This window comes from Lepidochelys olivacea (assembly GCF_965140295.1).
Source record: "Lepidochelys olivacea isolate rLepOli2 genome assembly, chromosome: 1".
In the NCBI taxonomy this organism is placed as follows: domain Eukaryota; kingdom Metazoa; phylum Chordata; order Testudines; family Cheloniidae; genus Lepidochelys; species Lepidochelys olivacea.
The window spans coordinates 143,036,154-143,060,148 of NC_140411.1; the positions used below are offsets into that span (position 1 = coordinate 143,036,154).

At 41.8% G+C, this 23,995-nt stretch overlaps 1 protein-coding gene across 3 annotated transcripts in view; it reads left to right on the plus strand.

Moving 5' to 3' along the window:
* The first annotated feature begins 676 nt into the window (after positions 1 to 676).
* The window catches only part of CNKSR2 (connector enhancer of kinase suppressor of Ras 2), a 377,815-nt gene continuing 354,496 nt past the window's right edge, over positions 677 to 23,995 (plus strand). For all 3 annotated transcript variants that reach the window (XM_084643098.1, XM_084643099.1, XM_084643100.1), the window contains exon 1: positions 677 to 4,404. In XM_084643098.1, coding sequence (XP_084499224.1) covers positions 4,341 to 4,404 — 64 coding nt within the window. In that variant the 5' untranslated portion in view covers positions 677 to 4,340. The remainder of the gene's footprint in view (positions 4,405 to 23,995) is intronic.

Consider the following 23,995-nt stretch of genomic DNA (forward strand, 5'->3'; position numbering starts at 1 on the left):
AGGATAATTTACACTCCAGCAGATAAAAACTGAGAGAGTGTTTGTCTAAAGAGTTACTAAGCTGCTGAACAGACCAGCCATGCAGTGCCTATCCAGAGCCTAATTCCGTCACCCTAAAGCTGAGTGTCACATTGGTCCAGTAGGTCTAAAGAGTACCTTAATTCTCTTTTGCATCATTATTGTTATTATTAATCATTTGTATTGCAGTAGCGCCTAAAACACCAGTCAAGCATCAGGGGACCATTGTGCTGAGCACTCTATGAACACAACAAAAGACTGCCCCTTCTTCAGACATCTTACATTCTATAGCCTCAATCCTAACAAAAACTTCTATTTTACTACTGAAATTTACTACTGGGAGTAGTCCCATTGAAGTCACTTGTGGTAGTAAAATTAAGCATGTACATAAGTGTTTGCCGCATCAGGGCCTAAGGTAGGGTAACCAGACAGCAAGTGTGAAAAATCGGGACTGGGGTGTGGGGTAATAGGCGCCTATAGAAGAAAATGCCCCAAATATCGGGACTGTCCCTATCTGGTCACCCTAGCCTAAGCAGACATATCCTCTGCTTTTGACATAAAACTTGTAATACAGCATTAAATAAATTTCTCTTCTCCCCCCCCCCGCCATTTTTATTTAACAACAGATTTACTTTTATCTTTATTTTCACTGCTCTAAAAGTGGAAAGGTATTTAATTGACATGTGTGACTGCACAAATACAAATTTAGACACTTTTAAAAATACATGTTAACATTTTAAAGTATTGTGTGTATCAGGTCAGTTGCAGTGGATGAGTTAGTACAAAAACTAGGATTATACAATCTGCACTTGAATGGATCCTTGCACCTGGGCAGAATCCCATTGAAGAGGGCTCTGAACAGGCAAAAAGATGGTGCATGTAGATTGGATTGCAGGGTCAGGACCATTGCCTGGAAAGGAAAAGCATCAAAAATAATTTGATTGAGATATTTAAGATTGGGAAAGTCACTGTAAAAGTCATCAGTCTCACCTTTTGACTCCTTACCCTAGCAAGAGAACAAGAATAAAATCAACTGAGCAATGAATTTAGAACAATTTTTGAAAAAAATACCATTTTTGCAGCACATTCTCAGGCCGAGGAATTTGCTGCTTCAGTAGGTCATCAGGTTAAATACTATTACTGGATAATTTTATCACTCATAATGGGCCAAATCTTTCTCCTTTAATCCATGCATGTAGTTCTATTGACTTCACTAAAAATATTTACTTGTTTGCGAAAGATACCAGGATTTAACTGAATAGTGGTATGATAGCTGTACCAGATAAAATAACAAATATAATCAAGTCGTTTGCTTCAGAGCATATGCTGTTTACTTAAGAGGTTAGTAAGGAAGGATTTTCCATTCACCATTTCATAATTAGGTCAGAGCAGTTTCAAGCAACAGATACTGACTGCTGCTAGAGGTAAAGGGTCAGAGATGGACCTATTGTCTTCTCCAATGTTGCAAACCTTTTGCCCAGTGTAACTGTAGTTTATTCTGCAAGTATACATTATAGGACTCTTACGTGTGGGTATTGAGAAAATGGGCAGAAAAGCTGCAGAAAAAATGTGAAATATTTGAACTTGTATTAGTTTTTGAACTCTTCTTCACCAAGCATGCAAATGATTGCCCCTCTCCTCAGCCACAATGTTGTAAATTATACATTAGTGGTATGAATTACAAGCCATGTTTCTGTCTGGACTGAACTTGGATATCCATTTCTAAGTCTTTCAGAATAAAAGTTGCTAATAGAAACCATTCTTAACAATAGCAATAGCCTACGGTTTCCTTTAATTTTGTAAGGATTTGCATCTTTTGACCCTTTCAGAGGGGAAATTGACTAAAATCAAACTTTGCAGATGGAATCCTGACATTCAGAAAACTATAGGTTTTAGTGGCATTTAGTAAAGAAACCATTCTTAGAAAAAAACTGAGTTGCCAATGGACTGGATTAAGGCCTATGCACTATAGACAAGTCTAGAGTAATGCTTATGCAGTCAAGTAATGATGTCAGAATCTCATCCCTCATTAAAAAAGAGTTTCTAGATATGTTAATTACAAAGAAACCTTGAAAGTGACCTGAGTATAATGAAATCAGCGCTGTTATGAGCAGGACTAGGTTGCCCCCTGGCTAGCTGGAGGGAGGGGACCGCTTCTGCTGCTCCCAACTCTCCTGAGGGGGGACCTCTTCTGTAATCTCTGCCATCTCTAGAGGAGGAGACCCAAGATGTCATGCCTATCTCTCTGTGTGGGAGAGCCCTCTGCTGTCACCCCACCACTCACAAAGGTAGGGGACCTAGCTGCCACTGCTCCTTGCCAGATGGGCGTTCTCTCTACAGCTCACTCTCTCACTCTTTTGGTCTCCCCCTTACTCTCCAGAGTGAGGGGGAAGACTCAGTGGTGGAAAGTAGGCAATAATAAATATGGGATATGGAATGAATGAGGAGGGAGAGAAGATGAATGTGTAGATGGAATGAGGGAGGGATAGAGTAAGAGTAGGAGAGTCTTCACTCAGAGATGTCACATTTCAGTGTGGGTAGCCATTGGTTCTGCACACAGCCAAGAAGGAATGCTGGTCCTCACCTCACCCCTTGGTATAAGAATGGTTGGGAGAGTTACTATCTCCTTGGAGATGGGGTTCCTGCATATGGGTTGATTAGGAGAAGCACACCTACATCACATTGGTAGAGGTCTCTTGCTGCTGCCATCCCATCCTGGTTTTGTTTGGGTGGTGCTGGGTACATAGGGAGTCCTGCAGTCAGGTGGGGGGAGGATGAGTCCTTTCTCCTCTTGGATGGACCCAAGATCACCTGGAGACAAGGAGTAGGGAGGAGACCAGGGGTGGCCTAGCCTACTCAAAAGGAAATGGTGGTAGACCCCACCCCACCCCAGAAGATTGCATTTGAGGACCAGCACCCCAGGTGGTGCGATGGTGTGGAGTTCAAGGCTATGGCAGGGATCGGACTAAAGGGAGCCCATATGGCGGTGAGTCTGGGGATTGCCTTAATCTGACCCTGATTCTGCCAATTTTACTCACATCGAACAGTCCCTTACTACACCAGTAATCTCATTAAAACCAGTGGAATAGTGGCGGAAATGAGCATTACTCAGCTGGAGTAAAGTCTGCAGAAGTGGGCTGAGTCTTAATAAATCAGAACTATCTGAAGTTAAATCATCCATCCTTGTATAGGCGTAGCAGGTGAATTACGTGTTGACTATGCATGAAGGAGCAAAACCACCATCCACTTGACGTCCCAGTCACTCTGCTAGTCCAATCATGTGGATTTTAGGTATTTGAATAGATTAAAAATCACAGCCATTTTCCAGCAGGGCTTTTCTCAGCAATTACCTCCCGGAGCCCACTCAGAAACGCTTTCAAAAGGAACACGATGCCTCCCGGCTTGATTTCCTCCTCCACCTCCTCCTGATGCATCAGCAGCTCCTGCTACTTCCCCCTCCCCGCGAAAGACGGGGGTTTGCCTTTCAGCTAAGCAGACGCTCGAGCAAAGCCGGCGCCTCGCGCTCAGAAGTTGGACTCGTGGAAACAGGTGCCCTGCGCGGCCGCCTCCCGCGCCTTTCGCTCGGCAGCGCCCCGGCTCCCACCTCTGCCGCCCCCAGCGCCGGCCCGGGCGGGGAGGGCGCGCGCGCTGCGCCGGGGACTGGGGCAGCGCGGGTGCAGCTCGCCCCACGCGCGTGAGAGTCCGCCTGCCCCCGGCGGCGGCGGCGGCGGCGGCTGGCGCCTCGTGCAGCAGCATCTCCCCAGCGCGGAGCCGGGCGGCTTCGCCTTTTCCTCCAGCTATTTGCAGCTCGTCATTTCCGCCAGGCTCCCGGCCGTGCGGGAGAAAGAGGCAAGCGTGGAGCTCGGGGAGCTGCCGTGAGGGCGGGGGGAGAGCGTGGCTGAGCCCCAGCCCCGCGGTTGCCTGGTTAGCCGCTCACGCCCTCTGCCTTCGGAGCAGTCCGGGGATCGCTCGGGAGCAGCGGGGGCGGGAGGCCCGAGGCGACGGAGCGTGCAGCAGCTTCCACCCTCCCCGCTCCCCGCCGAGCCAGCAACATGAATTGAAACCCCGAGAGAGAGGCAGAGGCAGAGCCGGCGAGCGGGAGAGGCACGCGGGGCTGTGGTGGCGTCCCCTCCACTGGCGGGCTCCGGCGCAGAGGCTGGGCTGCGAGCGGGCTCTTGGAAAACCTGCTACAGCAGAAAGCAGCCTCCAGCTTTCTCCCGCCTCCCCGCCATCGCCACCGCCTCCCACTGCTCGGCTGCCCGGGAGGACGAGGGGAGTGGGGCAGCGCTTCTCCGCCCGCCCAAGCAGCGGCCAGGTCCCCGATGGCTCTCATCATGGAACCCGTGAGTAAATGGTCTCCGAGTCAAGTGGTGGACTGGATGAAAGGTAACTAGCGTGGCCAGGCTGTGTGGTATCCCCGGGGTCTCTATCCCCCCTGCTCCCTCCCCCCTTGCTATGGGCTCGGCAGCCTTCCCTGCATTGGTGTGTCCGAGCTCGTGTAATCTGGGTGTCACGCACGTTTGTTTTATCCCGCTTCCCCCCCCTCCCCCACAAGCGAGCTGGTGGCGTGTGGTGCGACGGCTGAGAAATAACCTGCCCCCGGGTCCGCAGCCCGGGAGGGCAGGATCCGTGTCCCGCGCAGTCTGCTACACTCGAGACTTTAACTGAACCTGGATGGACACTTCTTAGCGCCCTTCCGTGCCGCTGCCCCTCCGCCGCCAGGTTGCTGCTGCTGCTCTCCGTGGGCAGATGCCAGCTCTGGGGCTGGAGAGGCACCGAGTGCTCCCTCTGACCCCGCTGCTGCCCCGGTGTGCTCGGCAGGGGTCCCCGCACTCGGCCGCCAAGCAGCGGGGCCGAGGCCGGCGGGGCGCTGCTGGGAGAGAGCCTGGTTCATAGCGATCAAGTTCTCTCCGTCTCATCCTCATCGTCCCCTGTCAGCAGGCAGGTGTTTGATCCGCCACCGCCAGCCGCCTTCTCCCCCGCCCAGCCTCTTCTTTCCACCCCGGGAGCGGCCAGGGGACTTGCCTGGCCCGCGGGACGGGCCCTTCCCACCCCTCCGCTCTGGAGCTGCCGCGGTGGTTCGCTGCTGCGCTGCCCTTCACAACTTCTGCCGCCCGGCCCAGCCCCTCTGAGCGCGGGATCGCCAGAGCTGCCCCCTGGTCCTCCCCACGCGCCGGCCCGGCTTGCTGGTCCTCGCGAGGAGGCTGGTTTCCGCTGTGGGGCGCGGGGCTTGGCATGTTTGGCGTTACTGGCTGAGGCCGGTTGGTTCCCTTTCCTCTCCCTGTACAGCCAGAGCGATCGGGCGCCTCCAGCCCTGGCTGCCGGTGGAGTATTTGTTTATAGGGGGCCGGTATATGGTGGCTGTACAGCCGGGGAGCGCAACAGTTCCCTTGTCCCTCTCCCCGCACAATTCCATCCATTTACATCAGTAGGGACGCTAGGTCCTTCTAGTCTTTTAAGGCGGCTTCCCCGCCCCCCCCTTTTTTATTGAGACTGAATGTCATTTGCACCCTTCTTTCCTCATTATAAGGCTCTTATATATGTTGTAACGCTGCCTGACGCCTCAATCCACTACCTTTGTAGCGCGCATAGTATTTGCCAGCTCAATGATGGTTGTATGGGAATGGAAGGAGTATGGTTGAACACCCTCCCCCCCACCGATGATGTATTTCATACACTGTAATTCACATGCTTTAAGATTCAGTACCTATGTTCAGGAGGAAACCGGGTGGATTGTTTTAAAAATTAACTCCCGGTACTTGAGCATGAAAATGAATCTTTTTAAAAAAAAAATAGATTAGCTGGTCCAATTAAAAAAAACACATTACACATTTGAGCTCAGGCAATTCTTGACAGATGGGATATGAAATGACTCATATAATAAAAGTTTAACATAATGTCTAATGTTAGTTAATAGAGATGACTGATTTAATCATTGTATTTTGTTTTCAGAGGATTAAAACTTTAAGCAAGATCTACCATATGTGAGAGATGTAATCGGTATATTTTTAGTCAGGGTTTCATCTCTTGTGAGCACCATAAAAAGCTCCCCCCTTGAATGAAGCATTGGAAATCAATATATTGTTATAAATTGTATTTCATTGTATAAAACAATGCCTATCTCAACCCTAGATGCCAGCAAAAGTTTTAAAGCTTTCTGGTCATGATCTAAGATGCATTATTTACATTGACCTGGAACTCTTTATTGAACCGTTCTGTATTTATTCACCCCACAGCTCAAGCCCTTAAAAACAAATCTTATCCAGATAGGAATTGAGCTTTGACATGTTTTCATATTATCTTATATACAGATACAGTTTTAAAACTCTAATTTAAAAACCAGAATGTTTAGTATCTCTAATCTAGGCTGCAGCTGTGATTTGAATAAATCACATCTAGTATTATATATCCTTTAATAAAGACAGCACAACTGGATGAATATGACTTTTGAACAACTGCTACATTGTGGGAGTTCTTCATAGCATGTTGCACCCTACTAATGTAACAGCGTCATCATCCTTAAAATTTGAGGCACATAGCATATGTTTTCAGTTATTCCACCCTGGCATTTATAGCCATAAACAGAGTTATAATGTTCATTAACACTCACATTTCTTGCTGCTGCAGAAGTCCTCTCCATCCACAGAATTTAAAAACAAACCAACAAACATAACATGGTCATTCATCTTCTAAGAAATTACAGAGTAACCAAATTTTACAAAGCCATTGAAACAGGCTGAAAGTTGTCAATATTGATAGTATGTACCTTGTAACTGTAAAATATTTCATGAGAAGTATTAATTTAAATATTCAAGTCCAATAAAAGTAAAAGATTACAGAATATTTGGGAGCTTTCTCAATTGATGCCTTAGAATAGAGTGGACAAATGTAAACTTCCTCCACTATTGATTTTTAAACAAGTTATAGTCTCTCCCTTCTTGGCTTAATAGATTTGGGAAGAGAGGGTCTTAGTCTGTTTGTAGCTATATCATATTTTCTAGTCCTGCCCTAGAAATGTAATAACATGCCAACAAATTTTTCTAAAAATTTTTTGGTAAGGTGTATTCATTATATATTTTTCCTGACAATACTGCACCTATGTAAAATCAGTCATTAAAATAATTTCAGCTTGTTTATGATTACTGTAATAAGATCTAGTATTCAAAATTATATCACTATTTAAATACTTGTATCCTGAAACCTATGTCTAGAGATCACTATCATCTGTCTGAAAAAAAATACATGCAAGCTTATCAAAGAAAAATGGTTAACACAAATTATGCTTGAATTTTACATTGCAAAACTTGATTTTAAATGTATCTAAACTAAAAATTTAGTTTGGCTTTAGTTGGTCTTGTCTACACTTACTGGAGGATTGATGCTGCAGCGGTCGATTTAGCAGGTCTACTGAAGACCCGCTAAATTGACCATCAGTCGCTCTCCCGTCGACTCCTGTACACCACCGGATCAAGAAGAGTAAGGGGAGTCGATGGGAGAGCATCTCCCGTTGACATCGCGTAGTGTGGACCCCACGGTAAGTAGATCTAAACTATCTTGATTTGAGTTACACTATTCACGGAACTCAAATTACATAGCTTAGATCAACTTTTCCCTTTAGTGTAGACAAGGCCTTAGCAACGAAACTGCAGTAGCAGAGCAAGTAATACTGATGACATACTTAAAGGTTTTAAAGTAATGTTAAAGTGTTTTTAATCTTTGTAGGAATGAAATGAAAATTCAGATTACTCAAGGAGGTGGCGGTGAAATAATTTCCTTAAAAAAGGATAGAATGGCCTCTTGAGTGTTCATATTAAAGGAATGTAGGAAACAACTGTGGAGTTTTCTAGTGCATGGAAGTGTGCAGATTGAAGGGGTGGCGATACTGCCAGGTTATGCAAGTAACCTCGTCCTCAGTGAACAGACATACAGCACTTCTAACCTTCCCTTTCTTTCTTTTTGTACTTGGCACTGAAGGTGAAAGCTCACGTTCATTGCATCTCATTATGAAAGAAGCTTCAGCATTTGACTAGAACTCTCTTAGCAGAAAAATGTAGATAATTACATAATTTTATAACTCTTTGGTTTAGAAATTAGCAACATAAATAGTGGTGTGGTGTACTGTACTTGGTGAATAATGACATGCAAATGTTTAGAAATACTGTAATGGAAAAGGTTAAGTGGAAGTGGTCACAGTGATTTCACCCCCATCATTACTGTTCTAAAGTATTGCAATTTTTTACAAATTATCTGATGGTGACATTTGATATCACTTCAATCACTTTTTGTTTTCCTAATGCTTTTAAACATTTATTACTAACAGTATTACAGAAAGTCTCAAGTAAATAGCGTATTCATATACTTAATAGATACTAATTTGTATCTATAAAAAGATAAAGAAATAAAATGTGTAATTAGTACATCTGTCTTATTTCATTAGAACTTCAGTGGAATGCTGAGGAAAATGCATTAAGGATCTTCATAATAATGGCGATCAGTCCTGGTTTGCATCCATTGCACTGAATCTTCGTTATTAGAAATCAAGTGCTGTTTGAATGTTTTTTAGAAATTGGGTTATTTTGGTAAACTGTAAACAAGCTTGCTTTACTTAGGTGTTCCCTTATAGAATGTGTCTGCTAAGGGTAGATGTCTCAACAGAGTACAACAGTTTGTCGAAAAAATTGTTCTTTAGATCAGCTTTCAGTGTTCAAAGCACAAAATCTTTTTAAAAAAGGGAAAAAAATCCTACTGATTACTGTTATCTGGAAGGTATGTGTGTATGCGTATGTGTGTGTGTGTGGGGGGGGGGGAATGCAACACTTCAGATGATTGCTTTTGGTATTTATGTGACGATAATCTTACTGGTATAAATTCAACACTTGCAATAAATGGCCCAGTCTGGAATTATTTTTTCAGGCAAAAGAGGGGCATTTTGCTAGAGTAAGGACTAAAGGATTGAGCTCTATATTATAAATGGAGATAAACTAATGTAAGTAAAGCATTATAAGCTCAGAAGCAGTATGTAATATATCTAGACTTCAGGAGGAGATCTGGGTGTGCAAGGAATAGGAATGAAGTCCATGGATATTTCACTGGATAAAAATCTCTTAAAATAAGATTTTAAACTTCTAATGATTCCAGTATACACAATGTGGCCCAATAGTTTTCAAATGATCTATGGATTCCAGTACTGAAATGGACATAGTGGTTATAGAATTGGCTTAGCAGTTAGTTGGTCAACATTCAAATGACCAGTGAAAATCTATAAAAGTAGAAGAATCCATATAAGCTAGTCACAACTCACAATTAAAAAAGGACAAAATGCATTCAGCTTGTGTCAGCATGGATATTTTGCAAACTTTAAAATTAACCCATCTACTATAACTGAACTGACACGGAGCTGTCAGATCAGCAGAAGGATTGGCTTTTTCTCTGTCTCCGACATACAGTATGTTGTCTTGTATGGTGAAGATGGAAGAAAGGAATATTTTAATGTCTTAAAACTGCTTCTTTTTTTTTTTTTTGTGCTTTTTCACATGTTTAATGACTATTCTTAAAGGCCCTTCATGGATCACTGAACTAAGTTGGTGTCAATCAACTCCTCTGCCTTTTCCTATGAGGACATACGTGGATTTCACTGAGGAATTGTGAGACATTGACATATTCCATGGATGATTCTTATTGGGAGTCATGGTATGCACTTCTTTGAGAAGTGGAGCTGTCAGATACACTTCAGATTTTTGAAGCGTTGGGGAAATGTTGAGGACAAGATTTATGATTACTCTCCAAACACCAAGATGCACTTTGCGGAATCTTATATTTTTATTAACTATATCCCTTGTAAGAATATTTATAATAGCTGTAGTTTGCTGACAATAGCTTGATTTACTGTGGTTGATATGGTGACTCATTAGTTTTCAAAAAGTGTTAGTTAGTTTTAATCTAATGCTCCCAGTCCCGTCCACCAAAAAGGATGCCATGCTGGGGAAAAAGTTAATCAGGTTTGAAAAGCTAAATTAAACCATCTAATAAACCTTATACCTTTGTTAACGGTACCCTGTGATATTTTACCAAATGAGCTATCTTAATATCAAAAGAGAACACAGTAGATTAATATTGCCTTGTAGCTTCGCTTGTAGTAAACAGAAACTGAAATCTGATGTGTTGAGTTTCTCTCATGGCTTTTAATGTTATATTTTTTTCCATCCATAATATCTTCTTTAAAGCAGTGCATGTGGGGGGACAAGTAGCATGGAATAAATAAAAGCAGAAAGTAATTAAGAAGATTCTTAATTTTACTGTGTTTAATATTAAATACTGTTAATTTCCTCAGAATAATAATTTTTTTAAGTTAAGTAGAGTGCTACATAGGTTACTGTGTGTGTATATTTCTGATGAGACATCAAAACTGAGTCCCTGTCCTGCATAAAGAGAGATTCCATAGCCCTTTTCATAAGAGCATGGGTTTGTTTGGGTATCACCCTTCCCTCCTGACAGCAGTGCTTTAATTGACAGATGGCTTCCACCCCTCTGGTGGCAGCATTTCAGTGATCTATGTTTTATGCTTAACAATCACCCAGCACTCCTGGCCCAAGAAATTGCAGGGCTGTATGGAAATTCCCTGAAATGGCTCTGGTCTTTCCTTTTAGACCAAACCAGAGTGGTTTCATGGGCAACTGTTCTGCCGAATCTAGAGCCCTCCCCTCCAGAGTTCCACAGGTTTAATCCTTTATCTCATTATTCAAAATCTATGCTAAGGCTTTGGGAAGGTTATTTAGACAGCATGGGGTGAAGTGCCAGCAGTACAGAGACACAGCTCTTTATCTCATATCTCCCAGCTTTCTCGATACTTGGCACCTTGAGGAAAAACGATGGCTAAATTTGAACTTGGAGAAGACTGGTAGAAAGAGACATGCTCTTTTAAGACTGGTCTGCATCTTTAGGAATTCTTTATCTTTAGGAGTCTTTTAGAATCTTCCTTGTATTTGGATGTCCACAGAGCTACGGTGGCAAAAAATATGCCCCATCCTAGTGAACACAGATATTGCTACGTTGAAACTCGCATTTGTGATCTCCAGGCTTGATCATTGCAACTGGTTACATCTAGGAATGAAGCCCCACATTCTGAAAATACTCTAATTGGCAAAAATGCAGCCACTGTCTGCGTAGCAACAGCATTCGCTATGAACATACCACCCAAGTTTTCTCTGCACTAGCTTTCCACTAAATGCGGAGTCAGCTCAGTTAAAGATCTCTCTCCTGATATTCAGATCTCTCCATGGAACTGGCCTAGGTGCCTGAGAAAGATCACTTATCCCTCTGTGTCCATTACCTGCAATGACAGCTACTTTCCACTGGAACAATGAAACTGTCAAGCAATAATGGGGAGGCTCATGAGTGAAGGAGAGAGAACTTTCACAGGAGCTGAACAAGGAATATGGAATTTATTCTTATAAGCGCTAAGAATGACCATAGATATGGCCACTTTCAGAACTTTTGCAAAACCCATTTTTGGACTTGGCTTTCCCTGAATAAAGTTCCTCTGACATGCAAACACATTAGTAATCAAAACACAGTAAAACTATAATTTAATCAAACTATCTGCTATACTGCTGCTAATATCTGTGTCCCTTCCCTCTCATACTCACCCACCAGTATGGCTCCCATTTCCATGTCCTGTCCCTGCAGCTGTGGTTTTCCCTGGGGAGGAAGTCACAAAGTTTTCACCCTTGACTCTTCTACGTTGGGGGGTGGGGAGGAACGGAGGGAGACACCAATCTGGCCCATAGACAAGCCTTTCAATATTACCTCCTTCCAAATGTCCTCCAATGGTTTATTAAGTTACATTTGTTTTTTACTCTTTGGTTTAAAACGTTTTGAGCTCTTGTATGTAATGGCATTTTTATATGAACAAATGTTTACATTAGAGTCTACTGTTGTCAGCCTGGCTTTTTGTATTATAATAGATTATTCATAACCCACTTGCAAAACGTGTTCACCAGAAATAATTGTAATCTCCCTGTTTTTTTCCTTTTGGAAATAAGTCTGCCTAGGTATGAAAAATACACATGATCTGCAATCTTGCATTCATTGGTGAGACTGTGTAGGTAGTCCAAGTATTGCACAACAATGAAAAATGGTCATTGCTAATTGTCCTGTGTGGAACAGGTCAGACTTTTACATGGTGTTGGTGTTAAAATATAAAGTTTCTTTCAGAAAAACAAATTGAAATTCTGGCAGATCAGAGGGTGCATACAACACTCCATTCACTTTTGAAGTGATGCCATTAGACTTTGAAGCATAACAAGGAAAGCTGTTGTTGAAAAACAATGAAATAGGGCTGTACTCCAGATTTTTTATTATGAGGAACCGTTGAATGTTTTTCTTTCTTAGAGCTTTGATACTATTCTGAAAATTTTATTAATGCAAATTTCAGAATAACAATGAGTTGTTTCCTACAGTAGTGAAAAGGCTAATCTCTTTTTAGTTTAGTTTACTGTATCAAATTTCATTTTAAAAGGATTCCACTTCTAAAACTGCACTGAAGGGTCATCACTGAAAGTTACATATTTTACCTCCTCTTTTCTTTCTGTGAGCATCTCTTCAATATTTTTGCTCATCCTTATGACATGAATTTTAATAACAATGATAGTTGACACTTAAATCAGTTATGGTTATCTATTCAGATATATTAGTCAGAGGCTGAGACGCTTTAAGTGCCATGGTTTATGAGCCGAAACCAAATCTTGAGTTGAAATTAATATATGCGACAATGCTTAAAAGTCCCTTGGTTGGGTAACATTGTTTTTGCTATGGCAATCAGCCACTTCGCAAATAATTAATAAAAACCATATTTTAAACATAACAGAAAGCACATACTTTAGATAAGTTGTTAATCTTCTAGGTAGGTAGTCTTATTGGATGAGGCAATTTTGTTCAACATGAAAGTAAATGTGCTAATTGTAGTGGCCTTTTAATATTGCCTGTTATACCTTTATTTTGCTTGAACATACTGTTCTGTTTCTAAAACATCTGTTGGTTTAAACATAGCCTCACAATTTGTTTTCTCAAGTGATTTCCACAACGATTATATGCTGTGTTCATAGCAGTACTGCGTTCTGATCTTTCATAGTTATTTTGGGTTTTGTTACACAGTACAGCATGCTCTCTTAAGCCAAACAATTTACAAATGGGCATGGAGCATTCTTGACAGGCTTACTATTTGATGGCAGTCTTGCAAAATTGTAGAAGTCATGTGAACCATATCAATTCTTCATATTAGAGTTTAGAAATGTCTATTTTACAGGAATTTTGGCAGCATGCTTTCTAATATTAGTTCAGTAATAATTAATTGTACATGTTCACTGTGTAAATTCCCCAAATGCTGAGTTGCTCCAAACTTGTGTCTGCTTCCAAGAACCACCGATCGTTACCAAATCTCAGTGACATTCAGTTGGATTGTGGATGCTAGTCTGTATGTCTCAGTGATGGACATTCTATTGAGCGCAGTTCTGCTCACATTGAATCCATGGATGTTTTTGTTACTGATTTCAAAGGAAGCAAGCAAGCCTGTGTTGTTGTTGAGAGTGTTCCTCATTTTCAGACATGATCTGATTGTGTGTAGCCAGGAGAAAAGTAAAATGTATCACAAGAAGAGATGTCTGCAGCTGGTTCTTCAAACTTTGACTATATGTGCGTGTGTGCGATTTTATTTTTTAAGAGACAAGGTGGATGAGGTAATATCTTTTACTGGACCAACTTCTGTCCCTTACAATATCTGTTAACTGCTTATGCTGTGCAGTCTGTTCCACCTTGTATTTAGCTGTGAAACAGAGTACATTTCCAAGACCTGAAGGAAAAGCTCTTTGTAAGCTTGAAAGCTTGTCTCTCTCACCAACAGAAGTTGTCCAATAAAAGATATTCTCTCACCCACCTTGTCTCTCTGATATCCTGGGACCAACATTGCTACAGCTACACTGCATACATTTTTAAAGACATTTTTGTTTTGATTAAATCATGTTGGCATTATCACCTCAACTAAAGCTGTAATCTAACATTTTTCTTTTACCTCGTTAATTTTAGCTTTAGAACTAAAATCAGAACATAAGAATGGCCATACTGGGTCAGACCAATATCCAATATCCAGACCAATCCAGCCTAGTATCCTGTCTACCAACAGGGGTCAATGCCAGGTGCCCCAGAGGGAGTGAACCTAACAGGTAATGATCAATGATCTCTCTCCTGCCATCCATCTTCACCCTCTGACAAACAGAGGCTAGGGACACCATTCCTTACCGATCCTGGCTAATAGCCATTAATGGACTTAACCTCCATGAATTTATCCAGTTCTCTTTTAAACCCTGTTATAGTCCTAGCCTTCCCAACTTCCTCAGGCAAGGAGTTCCACAGGTTGACTGTGCGCTGAGTGAAGAAGAACTTCCTTTTATTTGTTTTAAACCTGCTGCCCATTTGTATTAGGCCCAAATCAAGGAACTGTACTAGTATGGTACTTATTAGTCAAACTGAATCCTCTTAGGTGTTTTTTTTTAAGGAAAACTATCACAGCCAAAAGTTTAATGGATAACAAGAAAAACTCAGTAGAACACATCTCAAAATGCCTGGTTTTTGTTTTAAAAGATATCATAAGATTGTTAAATTAATTTTAAATATTCAAAAAGCTAAATTCAGGATATTTCACAGGTTCTTGTTACTTTCTTCATTCTTCTGTTCTAGTTCAGATTCACTTTTTTTTTTTTTTTTAAAGCGAGAGTTTGAGAATGGTATTTGTTCAGCTGTAATTTGCAAAAAAAGAAAAGGATTTTTTGGTCCTGATACTTCACTATATTGAAGCTGTGCTCAGATGTAGAGGAGAAGGTTTCAGTTCCCTGCTCCTTGGCATTCCAGCCCCAGGGAGCCTTCTGTAACTTGCTCCGCTGGTGTAAGTAAATAGGACCAGCATGGGGGCCTGCTGTAACATCTGCTGCAGCTGGGCTGCTGAGGGCATGGAGCCATTTCCTGGAGCTTCCACTTCCCACTGTGGGCCTTATGCCAGTGTGGGATAAGGTGTTATGAAGCTCTGGTCTACCACACTCCTTCACCTCAACCCTGGAATGCCCTGATCACATCCCACCCTTCCCATACAGCAGGGTTAGGAGGATGGCTGGAGGTGAAGGAGCCAAGTCCCAGCCTTCAATCCCAGCAGGTTCCCCCTACACCAGTGGTTCTCAAACTTTAGCAACCTGAGGGCCCCCATTTTGATTTAAATTTTTTTGTGGAGCCCCAACCCCCTCATTCAGTCCCAGGCCCTGCCCCCACTCCATCCCTTCCTCAAAGGCCCCACCTCTTCCCAACCCTGCTCCACCCATGCCCTTCCTCTTCCCCACCTCTTTATGTCCCCTCCCCTAAGCACTTCCCATCCCCCTCCTCCCCCTCCCTCTCAGCGCCTCCTGCATGCCACTGAACACCTGTTCCGCGGAGTGCAGGAGGTGCTGGTAGGGGGGGAGTGGGAGGAATTGATCAGCGGGGTCCACAGACCCCCTGGAGTACCCTTGTGGACCTGCAGGGGTCTGCAGATCCCAGTTTGAAAAACGCTGTCCTACATAAAGGGAATTCTCTGCTGGCTATCCAGCCGTGTTAAGTCCTTAGTGGGCCAGAGAATCCAGCTTTTCATGTTCTGTCTGCCTTCACAGAACATACTCTTTGAAAATAAGTATGGGTCTGATCCTGGTGGGTGCTAAGCACCCTGAACTCACATTTACTTCAATGGGATTTGAGGAAGCTCAGCACCTCACAGAGAGTGTCCTTGCAGTATTGGGCTTTACGTAATTAACTTCTGCTACCATACCATATGGCAGTAATTTCCAAGTAAACTGTTAATTAATATAAAAGAGCACACCAGATTACTCTGTGGTTAAGCTGTATAATACTGTTATTCTAATACCATGGGTTGCCATGTGCTGCATATTCATGTTATTCCTCTATGTTTAAGCTAAGTAGATTGGCTTCATAAAGTAAAATAGTAAATCTACTAAGAACTTATTCAGACTTTAAATTAAAGTGTAAATGTTGTAATGTAAATAAATTATTTTAATGATTTAGCAGTTGCCCCTATTGAAGTCATTGGGAAAGCTCCTGTTGGCTTCAGTGATATCCTGCCACTTAAGGCACCCAGGTGCTTTCAGGGTTGGTTCTAGGGGTGGGAAAGCAGGGCACTCCTCCGGGACGCAACCTCCACTGGGCACTGTACCTCTGGGTTTTTTCCCCCACTTTGATTGGCTGGCCCTCCCCACTCTCCCAACCCCCACTGATTGTCTTGCTTGGATGCTGGGAGTGCATATGTTGGAGGGTGTATTGCTGAAAACATTTTTCGTCCTGGCCTGCAAAACAGCTAGAGCAACATAGGCAGAGCACATTTCTGAATAAGGTTCCCTAGGAAATGCATATGAAACTTATTTGTCATCTTCAGATTTTGGATGCCATACAAAATCACTTGCTAGTATTTTACTGATTTCTAGCCACAGATCCTCTAGACTGGAGCTCAGATCTGGTCAGATTACTAGCCAGGCTGTCTCAAAAGGGCTGTTCCCTGGTGTGCAGGAGGCACTGGTAGGGAGGGAGTGGGAAGAATTGATCCGCGGAGCCCGCGGACCCCCTGGAGTACCCTTGTGAACCTGCAAGGGTCTGCAATGACCTCATGCAATGAGGTTCACAAAGTAAGACTGTTTACAATGCAGAACTCTTACAATTTAAGATAGTAATATTTATTATTCATTTTATTCTGACTCTAACATGATTAACAAGTCAACAAGTGCTACAGTTGTCAATGAGCTATTTTAAAATAGGTCCTTCTCTCCTCACCCCTCCCTTTCACCCTGATAATCTGTATGCAGTTAATAAAGATGAACAAAATCTGCACCTATGCCATCTAGTGCTGTGATCCTGTCATTGAGGTCAGGCCAGATACATTTTTTCGATGAGAGATTTCTGGGGGATAGAAAAGGAGTACTTGTGTCACCTTAGAGACTAACCAATTTATTTGAGCATAAGCTTTCGTGAGCTACAGCTCACTTCATCGGATGCATGCTGTGATCTTCTACACTTTCCACAGTATGCATCCGATGAAGTGAGCTGTAGCTCACGAAAGCTTATGCTCAAATAAATTGGTTAGTCTCTAAGGTGCCACAAGTACTCCTTTTCTTTTTAAAAAAACTGCAGCAGACTTTATATACACACAGAGAATATGAAACAATACCTCCTCCCACCCCACTGTCCTGCTGGTAATAGCTTATCTAAAGTGATCATCAAGTTGGGCCATTTCCAGCACAAATCCAGGTTTTCTCACCCTCCACCTCCCCCCCCCCCCACAAATTTACTCTCCTGCTGGTAATAGCCCATCCAAAGTGACAACTCTCTACACAATGCTATTACCAGCAGGAGAGTGAATTTGTGTGGGGGGGGGGTGGAGGGTGAGAAAACCTGGATTTGTGCTGGAAATGGCCCAACTTGATGATCACTTTAGATAAGCTATTACCAGCAGGACAGTGGGGTGGGAGGAGGTATTGTGTCATATTCTCTGTGTGTATATAAAGTCTGCTGCAGTTTCCACGGTATGCATCCGATGAAGTGAGCTGTAGCTCACGAAAGCTCATGCTCAAATAAATCGGTTAGTCTCTAAGGTGCCACAAGTACTCCTTTTCTTTTTGCGAATACAGACTAACACGGCTGTTACTCTGAAACCTTTTCTTTTTGTGAATACAGACTAACACGGCTGTTATTCTGGGGGATAGGAAGAGTTGTAGGACTGTGTTGGTGATTCACTAGGTGGCATTCTTCCCTCTGAGTCTGTATTGAATCCATTCCCCTGCATGGTGTTAAAATGCAATGCTGCCAAATAGGCTATCTTTTAGTAAGGTGCTAAAAAGAAGACCTGACCACCCCTTGGCATGTTTTGTAAATGTAGAAAAGTAAAAATGTTAAACATGGTTCTCTGATTATATTCTGAATAATTAAATTATCCTTGTGGTTTCTATGAATAGAGTATTTTTCAGTACTGTCTTATATTGTTGTGTAGTAAATTGCTGGTTGTTAAACAGTTGCCATTTTTATCCAGTGGTGGTAAGGTTTATTTGGTGGATGAAGAGATTCCTCTGTTTAGTTCATGCTGTAGAAACTTAAAATATTGTTGTATTAAAGTATTTGGAGTGGAATATGTGTGCTGTTTTTTAATGATAATGATATACATACAATCAACTTAGAACAAGTTTAATCAAGAAATGATTAATATTATCTATTAAACTTTTGAAAATATATTTTCTACAATATGGCTTGCCATATATAGATCTAAAAACAAATACTAAGTTTCTTCTTTGTGTAGTAGTATATGTGGCAATAATGGGGGTTGAAATGACAGGAGTAGAGTACAGTAAGTAAGTGAATTCTTATTTCTTAAGTTGCTGTGCTACCAACTTTGGCTTCTAGATTTGTTGCTACTTTCATTTATTGTGGACTGTTCTCTTAAGAAAATAACAGGCTTGTATATATTAGTCCCAGTTAAATAAAGAAATCTTTTTAGACATATCTGTAGTTTCAGAACAAATACTACGACAACAACAATTTCCCTTTTAATCTCCTGAACTCTTTGCAAGTACATCTGTGCTGTCCTAACCGTTGTTGATCTTCAGAAGGTTCTCTGTAGCTTTGGCATGAGAGAGAGAGAGAGTTGGGGACAATATAGGTATTGCGTATGTGCTCATTGTCCCTCATTGTCATTGTCCCATTGTCTAAAATAACATGTGCAGTTGTATCTGTGCATAAATAAAGTTTGCTTGGGAGAGTAAAAAGTGGTTGGTTTCAGTCCAGTAGAAGTTAGTTATACCTCTGCATGTAGTGCAGGCTTCAAATGATCCCTTTGTTGTGGGATGTATACGAAGACAAGCATGAACTCCTTTGTGTGAATTCATGAGAACAAATGTCAAATGGAATGGATAAACCTGCATTCAGCTGGCCCAAAAACCAAGGGAAAGGTCCTGAAGGAGGAGAATACACCCTGATGATCACTAGAAAAGACATCTGCTGCTCTGTTTCTTAAGTGAAATTAGTTCTCAAGGTATTTTTTAAGTTACTAAATTATTACAAAAATTAGTTAACGGATGTGCAGCAGCACGTACACTCATCTCAAAAAATCGTAGCATCAGCCGAAATGGTTGTTCAACTTGGATAAATGTTTTGGGAAGAGATGGAGGGGGCGGGGGGAGAAAAATCAAGAAAGTTGCTGTTTGATATAATGCAGTAAATTAGCCCTTTTGGCTCTCCAGTAGTACCTGTATTTAAGAAGACCTAGATTTAATATTGTAGTAGGGTATATATTTTTTGTATTGGAAATGGTGTGAATTCATGCCATGTGGATTTGAAGTGCTTCAGTGAAGCATAGTATCAAGACTGTGCAAGCTGGCCCGCTCTTCCTAATACTTTGCAAAGAAAGCAAGCTCTGAATGATGGTTTTCAATAGACATGAAGTTGAATGGTATTAATGGACCCTTTCCAATTTCTGACTGCTAGTATGAACGGTATCTACTTATACACTATCAGTAATCTCAGTAGTGTGCATATCCAGAGTAGTAACACATTTGGCTCTACTGTTTCAGGGATTTCTTTCTTCCGTTATAATCTTTTATTCTTGGACTGTGCAGCAAAATAACACTTAATAGAGTGGGTTGGAACATTTTTGATGAATTTTTTTTTATCTAAGATTAAACATTTTGTGGAGATGTCATCTATTTCAAGGAAGTTTTTGTTGGGAAGGTCTCTAAGGTTTGAGGTAGACTCTTTAATAACAGAGAAAGGTGTTTGATTCAGGTTTCTCTTTGACTTTTCATTCCAATTTCTCAGCATTGCTTTAAGCATACGATTTAGCAAATTGTGTGTTAGGGTAATATCTGCATATGCATGCAAGTTATCATGAAACCGTAGTAAACAACTCTACAAAAGAAAAGAAAGCTTCTGTAATTATGAAACTTTCAGTCATCCTGAAATTTGTGTTTCCCCTAAATTGTTGTTTTTTTAGCACCACAGTTCATAATAATTTTCTTGGTTTAGATGAGGCTGCTGGAAGAGTCATGCCAGAGCTGTTAAGGTGTGCAATTCATCACCTTGTTTGAAATATTAGCATTTGGACATTCACTTAGAATTGCAGTAATTACAAGAGTATTTGACAATGAAACATTTGGGCAAAAGAAAATTTTTCTTTTCTATAAAAATATATCCAATTTAGCATCTAATGTTCACTGTAAGATAGCAGGTGGGGTTTGGTAAGGAAAATGGAGGGGAGATTCTAATCAATTGCTAAACTGTTGAAAGTCAGGATATGGTAGTCTCATCAGTGAGGTTTTTTTTTTATTTTGGCATTCAGTCTTAGAAATAATTTTTATTAACTATCTTCACTTATTTCAGCCTCAATTAATTTTTTGTCCTCTTCATCCAAGCTATTCTATATCACCGTAAGCTAAATTGAACTGTGGAATTGCAAGTTCTGTCCCAGGTTTGGAAGGAGATGAGTCTGATGGCCTCTGAATGAGTAAGCCTGGATAAGTTGGGTTAAAAAAATGACGACAATGCAGCAATCTGACCGATGGGTTGCTGGCAGTGTTTTTGAGGTAGAATGTGACTCCTGTGATGGCATATGTTAGATGGAACCCTGTGCATTTGAATTATGACAAATTCTGGTTTAGAGACTTGATTCTGCAAGATGCTGTGTGCCATGAACTCTGATTATCTTCCTAACAATGTGAGTTCAGGGCACGCTGCACTTTGGAAGGTCAGGCATTTGGTGCATAATAGAATAACTGAAAATTTCATTTAGAAATATGAGAGTTTAAAAGTACTGACTGAGGAAAAAGATTAGGTAACTGAAAGGAATCTTTCTTACTCAAAATACAGATGACCAATAAAATAGAATAACAATAAATTCTGGTCCAATCTTTTATTAATATTTAATATAAAAAGTAAAACAATACCCAACCTGAAAAAGGTATGAACATTTGCTTTGTAATATGCTGAAATATACTAGTCTCTTTCAACTGAAAATAATAATATTGTGGACTGTGTTGAGAAGGCAGACTTTTTTTTATCCCACATTTCAAAAGAAAAATTAGTATTCTCATAACTTTACATACATACAAGCTTCAGCTCAATTAAATTATATTGGTTTCAATAACTAAGACAGAATTAAATGCAATAACTGCTAGGAAGCACAAATGTTATTGTGAGACATCTCTGATTTTTTTTCACTCCTATTATATTAGTAAACTTCGTACATGTCAACAACTAGGTCTACCTTTTACAGGATACTGTGTTCCACTGTTAATTAACTAGAAATCCTAAGCATATGCTCTGTTTTGTATTATTTTAAAAGTATCAAAAGTACTGCCTTGGCAGAATTTCATATTGGTAAATGTTACAAAATCAAAATTTTTGTCATATTGGAAGAATTACAATGAGACTATGGACCTCTAAAAGAACTGATTGCTGCATATCAGAGTTTGCTGTAGAATTCTCAAATTCAAGGCACACCAGCAATTAAAAATATCCATATACTGCAAATTCTGGAATGAAAGTGGCTTCCAAATATGTGAGGTTTTAAAAAAATCAATATTGCAGTTTCCTAATATTATCATTGCAGTATATAGGTACATTTGCATTATCATAGTTTAGTTAGCACTTTAAGATACTTAAGAAGTAGCCAGCACAGTTGTTTAACTGTACAGAGGTGATACGTAGTTCCTTCATGTAATCAAGCTTTCTAAGGATCTTTGACTTCAGTCGGCTTGGATGAGGCACTAATGTGGTCCCCTTAAATTTACTGTAATGGGGCAGATGGGAAGTAAACTGGAGTTCAGAGGGAGCTTGTAAGGCCAACTTAAAAACTGTTGCATGCCTTTTTTTTATTGCCATTTCGCTGTTGCATATGTAATATACTTTTTAAAATTTTGTCTGTGCTTTCTTAATCCAGTTGCTTCATCTAGTAAAAATAATTTTATTTTTTAACTCTTTATAGACTTCACTAAACTTTAAAATATTTCATTTGAATTCCATTCAGAATTAAATGTTCATGTAGATTAGAATAAGTTATTAAAGATTTAAATGTTCATAATGGGACTTGTGCCAGTTTTTGAAATGAAGTCATCGTGGTCAGGAGCTAGAAAGTAATAAGCTTAATAAGGTTTTAAAGGTGTGTTGCAAAACATTAGCCCCTGTAAAACATGTAAGATGGTAACAATATATTTCATCTAATATATCCATCTTTAGTTCTCTGATGAACTGGGTCTGTGTGTGTACAGTTTAGGAATTCTTATCATGAGTGCTCATAGGTAGGGCCCTGCCAAATTCATGGTCATGAAAAATGCATCACAGACTGTGAAATCTGGTCTCCCCCTGTGAAATCTGGTCTCCTGTATGCTTTTATCCTATACTATACAGATTTTGTGGGGGAGACAGATGTTTCTCAGATTGGGGGTCCTGTCTCAAAAAGGATTTGCAGGGGGGTTCAAAGGTTATTTTGGGGGGGGTCATGGTAGTGCCACCTTTACTTCTGTGCTGCTTTCAGAGCTGGGTGGCTGGAGAGCGGCAACCATTGGCTGGGCACCAAGCTCTGAAGACAGCGCCCTGGCAGCAGCAGTGCAGAAGTAAGGGTGACAATACCCTACCACGCCACCCTTACTTCTGTGCTGCTGCCTTCAGAGATGGGCAGTCGCAGGGTGATGGCTCCGGACTGAGGGCCCAGCTCTCAAGGCAGCAGCACAGAAATAAGGGGGGCAATACCCTACCATGCCATCCTTACTTCTGTGCTGCGGCTGCGCCTTCAGAGCTGGGCTCCCGGCCAGCAGCTGCCTTTCTCCAGCTGCCCAGCTCTGAAGGCAGCGCCGCCACCAGCAGCAACGCAGAAATAAGTGTAGCAGTACCGCAACCCGCCCCCCCCCCCCAATAACCTTGCAACTCCTCACACAACTCCTTTTTGGGTCAGGACCCCTACGATTACACCACCGTGACATTTCAGTTTTAAATAGCTGAAATCGTCAAATTTACAATTTTTAAAATCCTATGACCATGAAATTGACCAAAATAGACCATGAATTTGGTAAAGCCCTACTTATAGGTATGTGGAGCCACCCTTACTGACAGGTCCTGTTGCAGGATGGTACACCCCAGACAGATACAATGGAGTGATGCTTAGGACTCAACATCCATATTCTGGTGCAAATATGTGGGAACGATGGGTGAGCTGCATCCACAAAAAATAATTTTAGTTCAACTCCCCCTGATGGGAGGAGGGAAGGAAGGGTGTGGGGGGATTGGGCTTAGTCGGGGGGAGGGGTTCTGAATTTGTGGGGCTCTGTGTGGGGGCTGTGTGCTGAGGGAGTGGGACTTGGTGGGATGGGGCCATACCTATGAGCACTCATGATAAGAATTCCTAAACTGTGCACACGCAGCTCCAGTTCATCACAGAACTAAAGATGGATCCATTAGAGGAAAACAATTGAAATATATTGTTACCATCTTACACTTTCTTTACAGGGGCTAATGTGGGGGTCTAATTGCAGGTGGTTGGGCTCAGTGGGGTGGGGGTTCAGGTAAGCGGGGCTTGTTGTGGTTATCCAGGTATGGGGGCGGAGCTCATTGGGTGGTGGTTTGATGGGCCTGCTTAATGGGGGAGTCCCAGCTGCTGCTGACAGGATGTCGCATGCTGAGCTCCCGCTTCCCTACCTTTCTCCTCATCCCCCTTCCCCATCCTATCCTCCTTCCCCACTGCCTCTTCCCTTCCCCTTCCCCTTCCCCCACTTCTCCTGCCCCACCTCACCCTGCGCCTACCACGGGCACTCACAGTTGTACAGAAAACAGGAAGGCTCCCAGCACCCAGAATGGAAGAATGACCCGCACTAGGACCCAGGAGGCAGCATCCAGCTGCAGAGTCAGCAGCAAGAGCTAA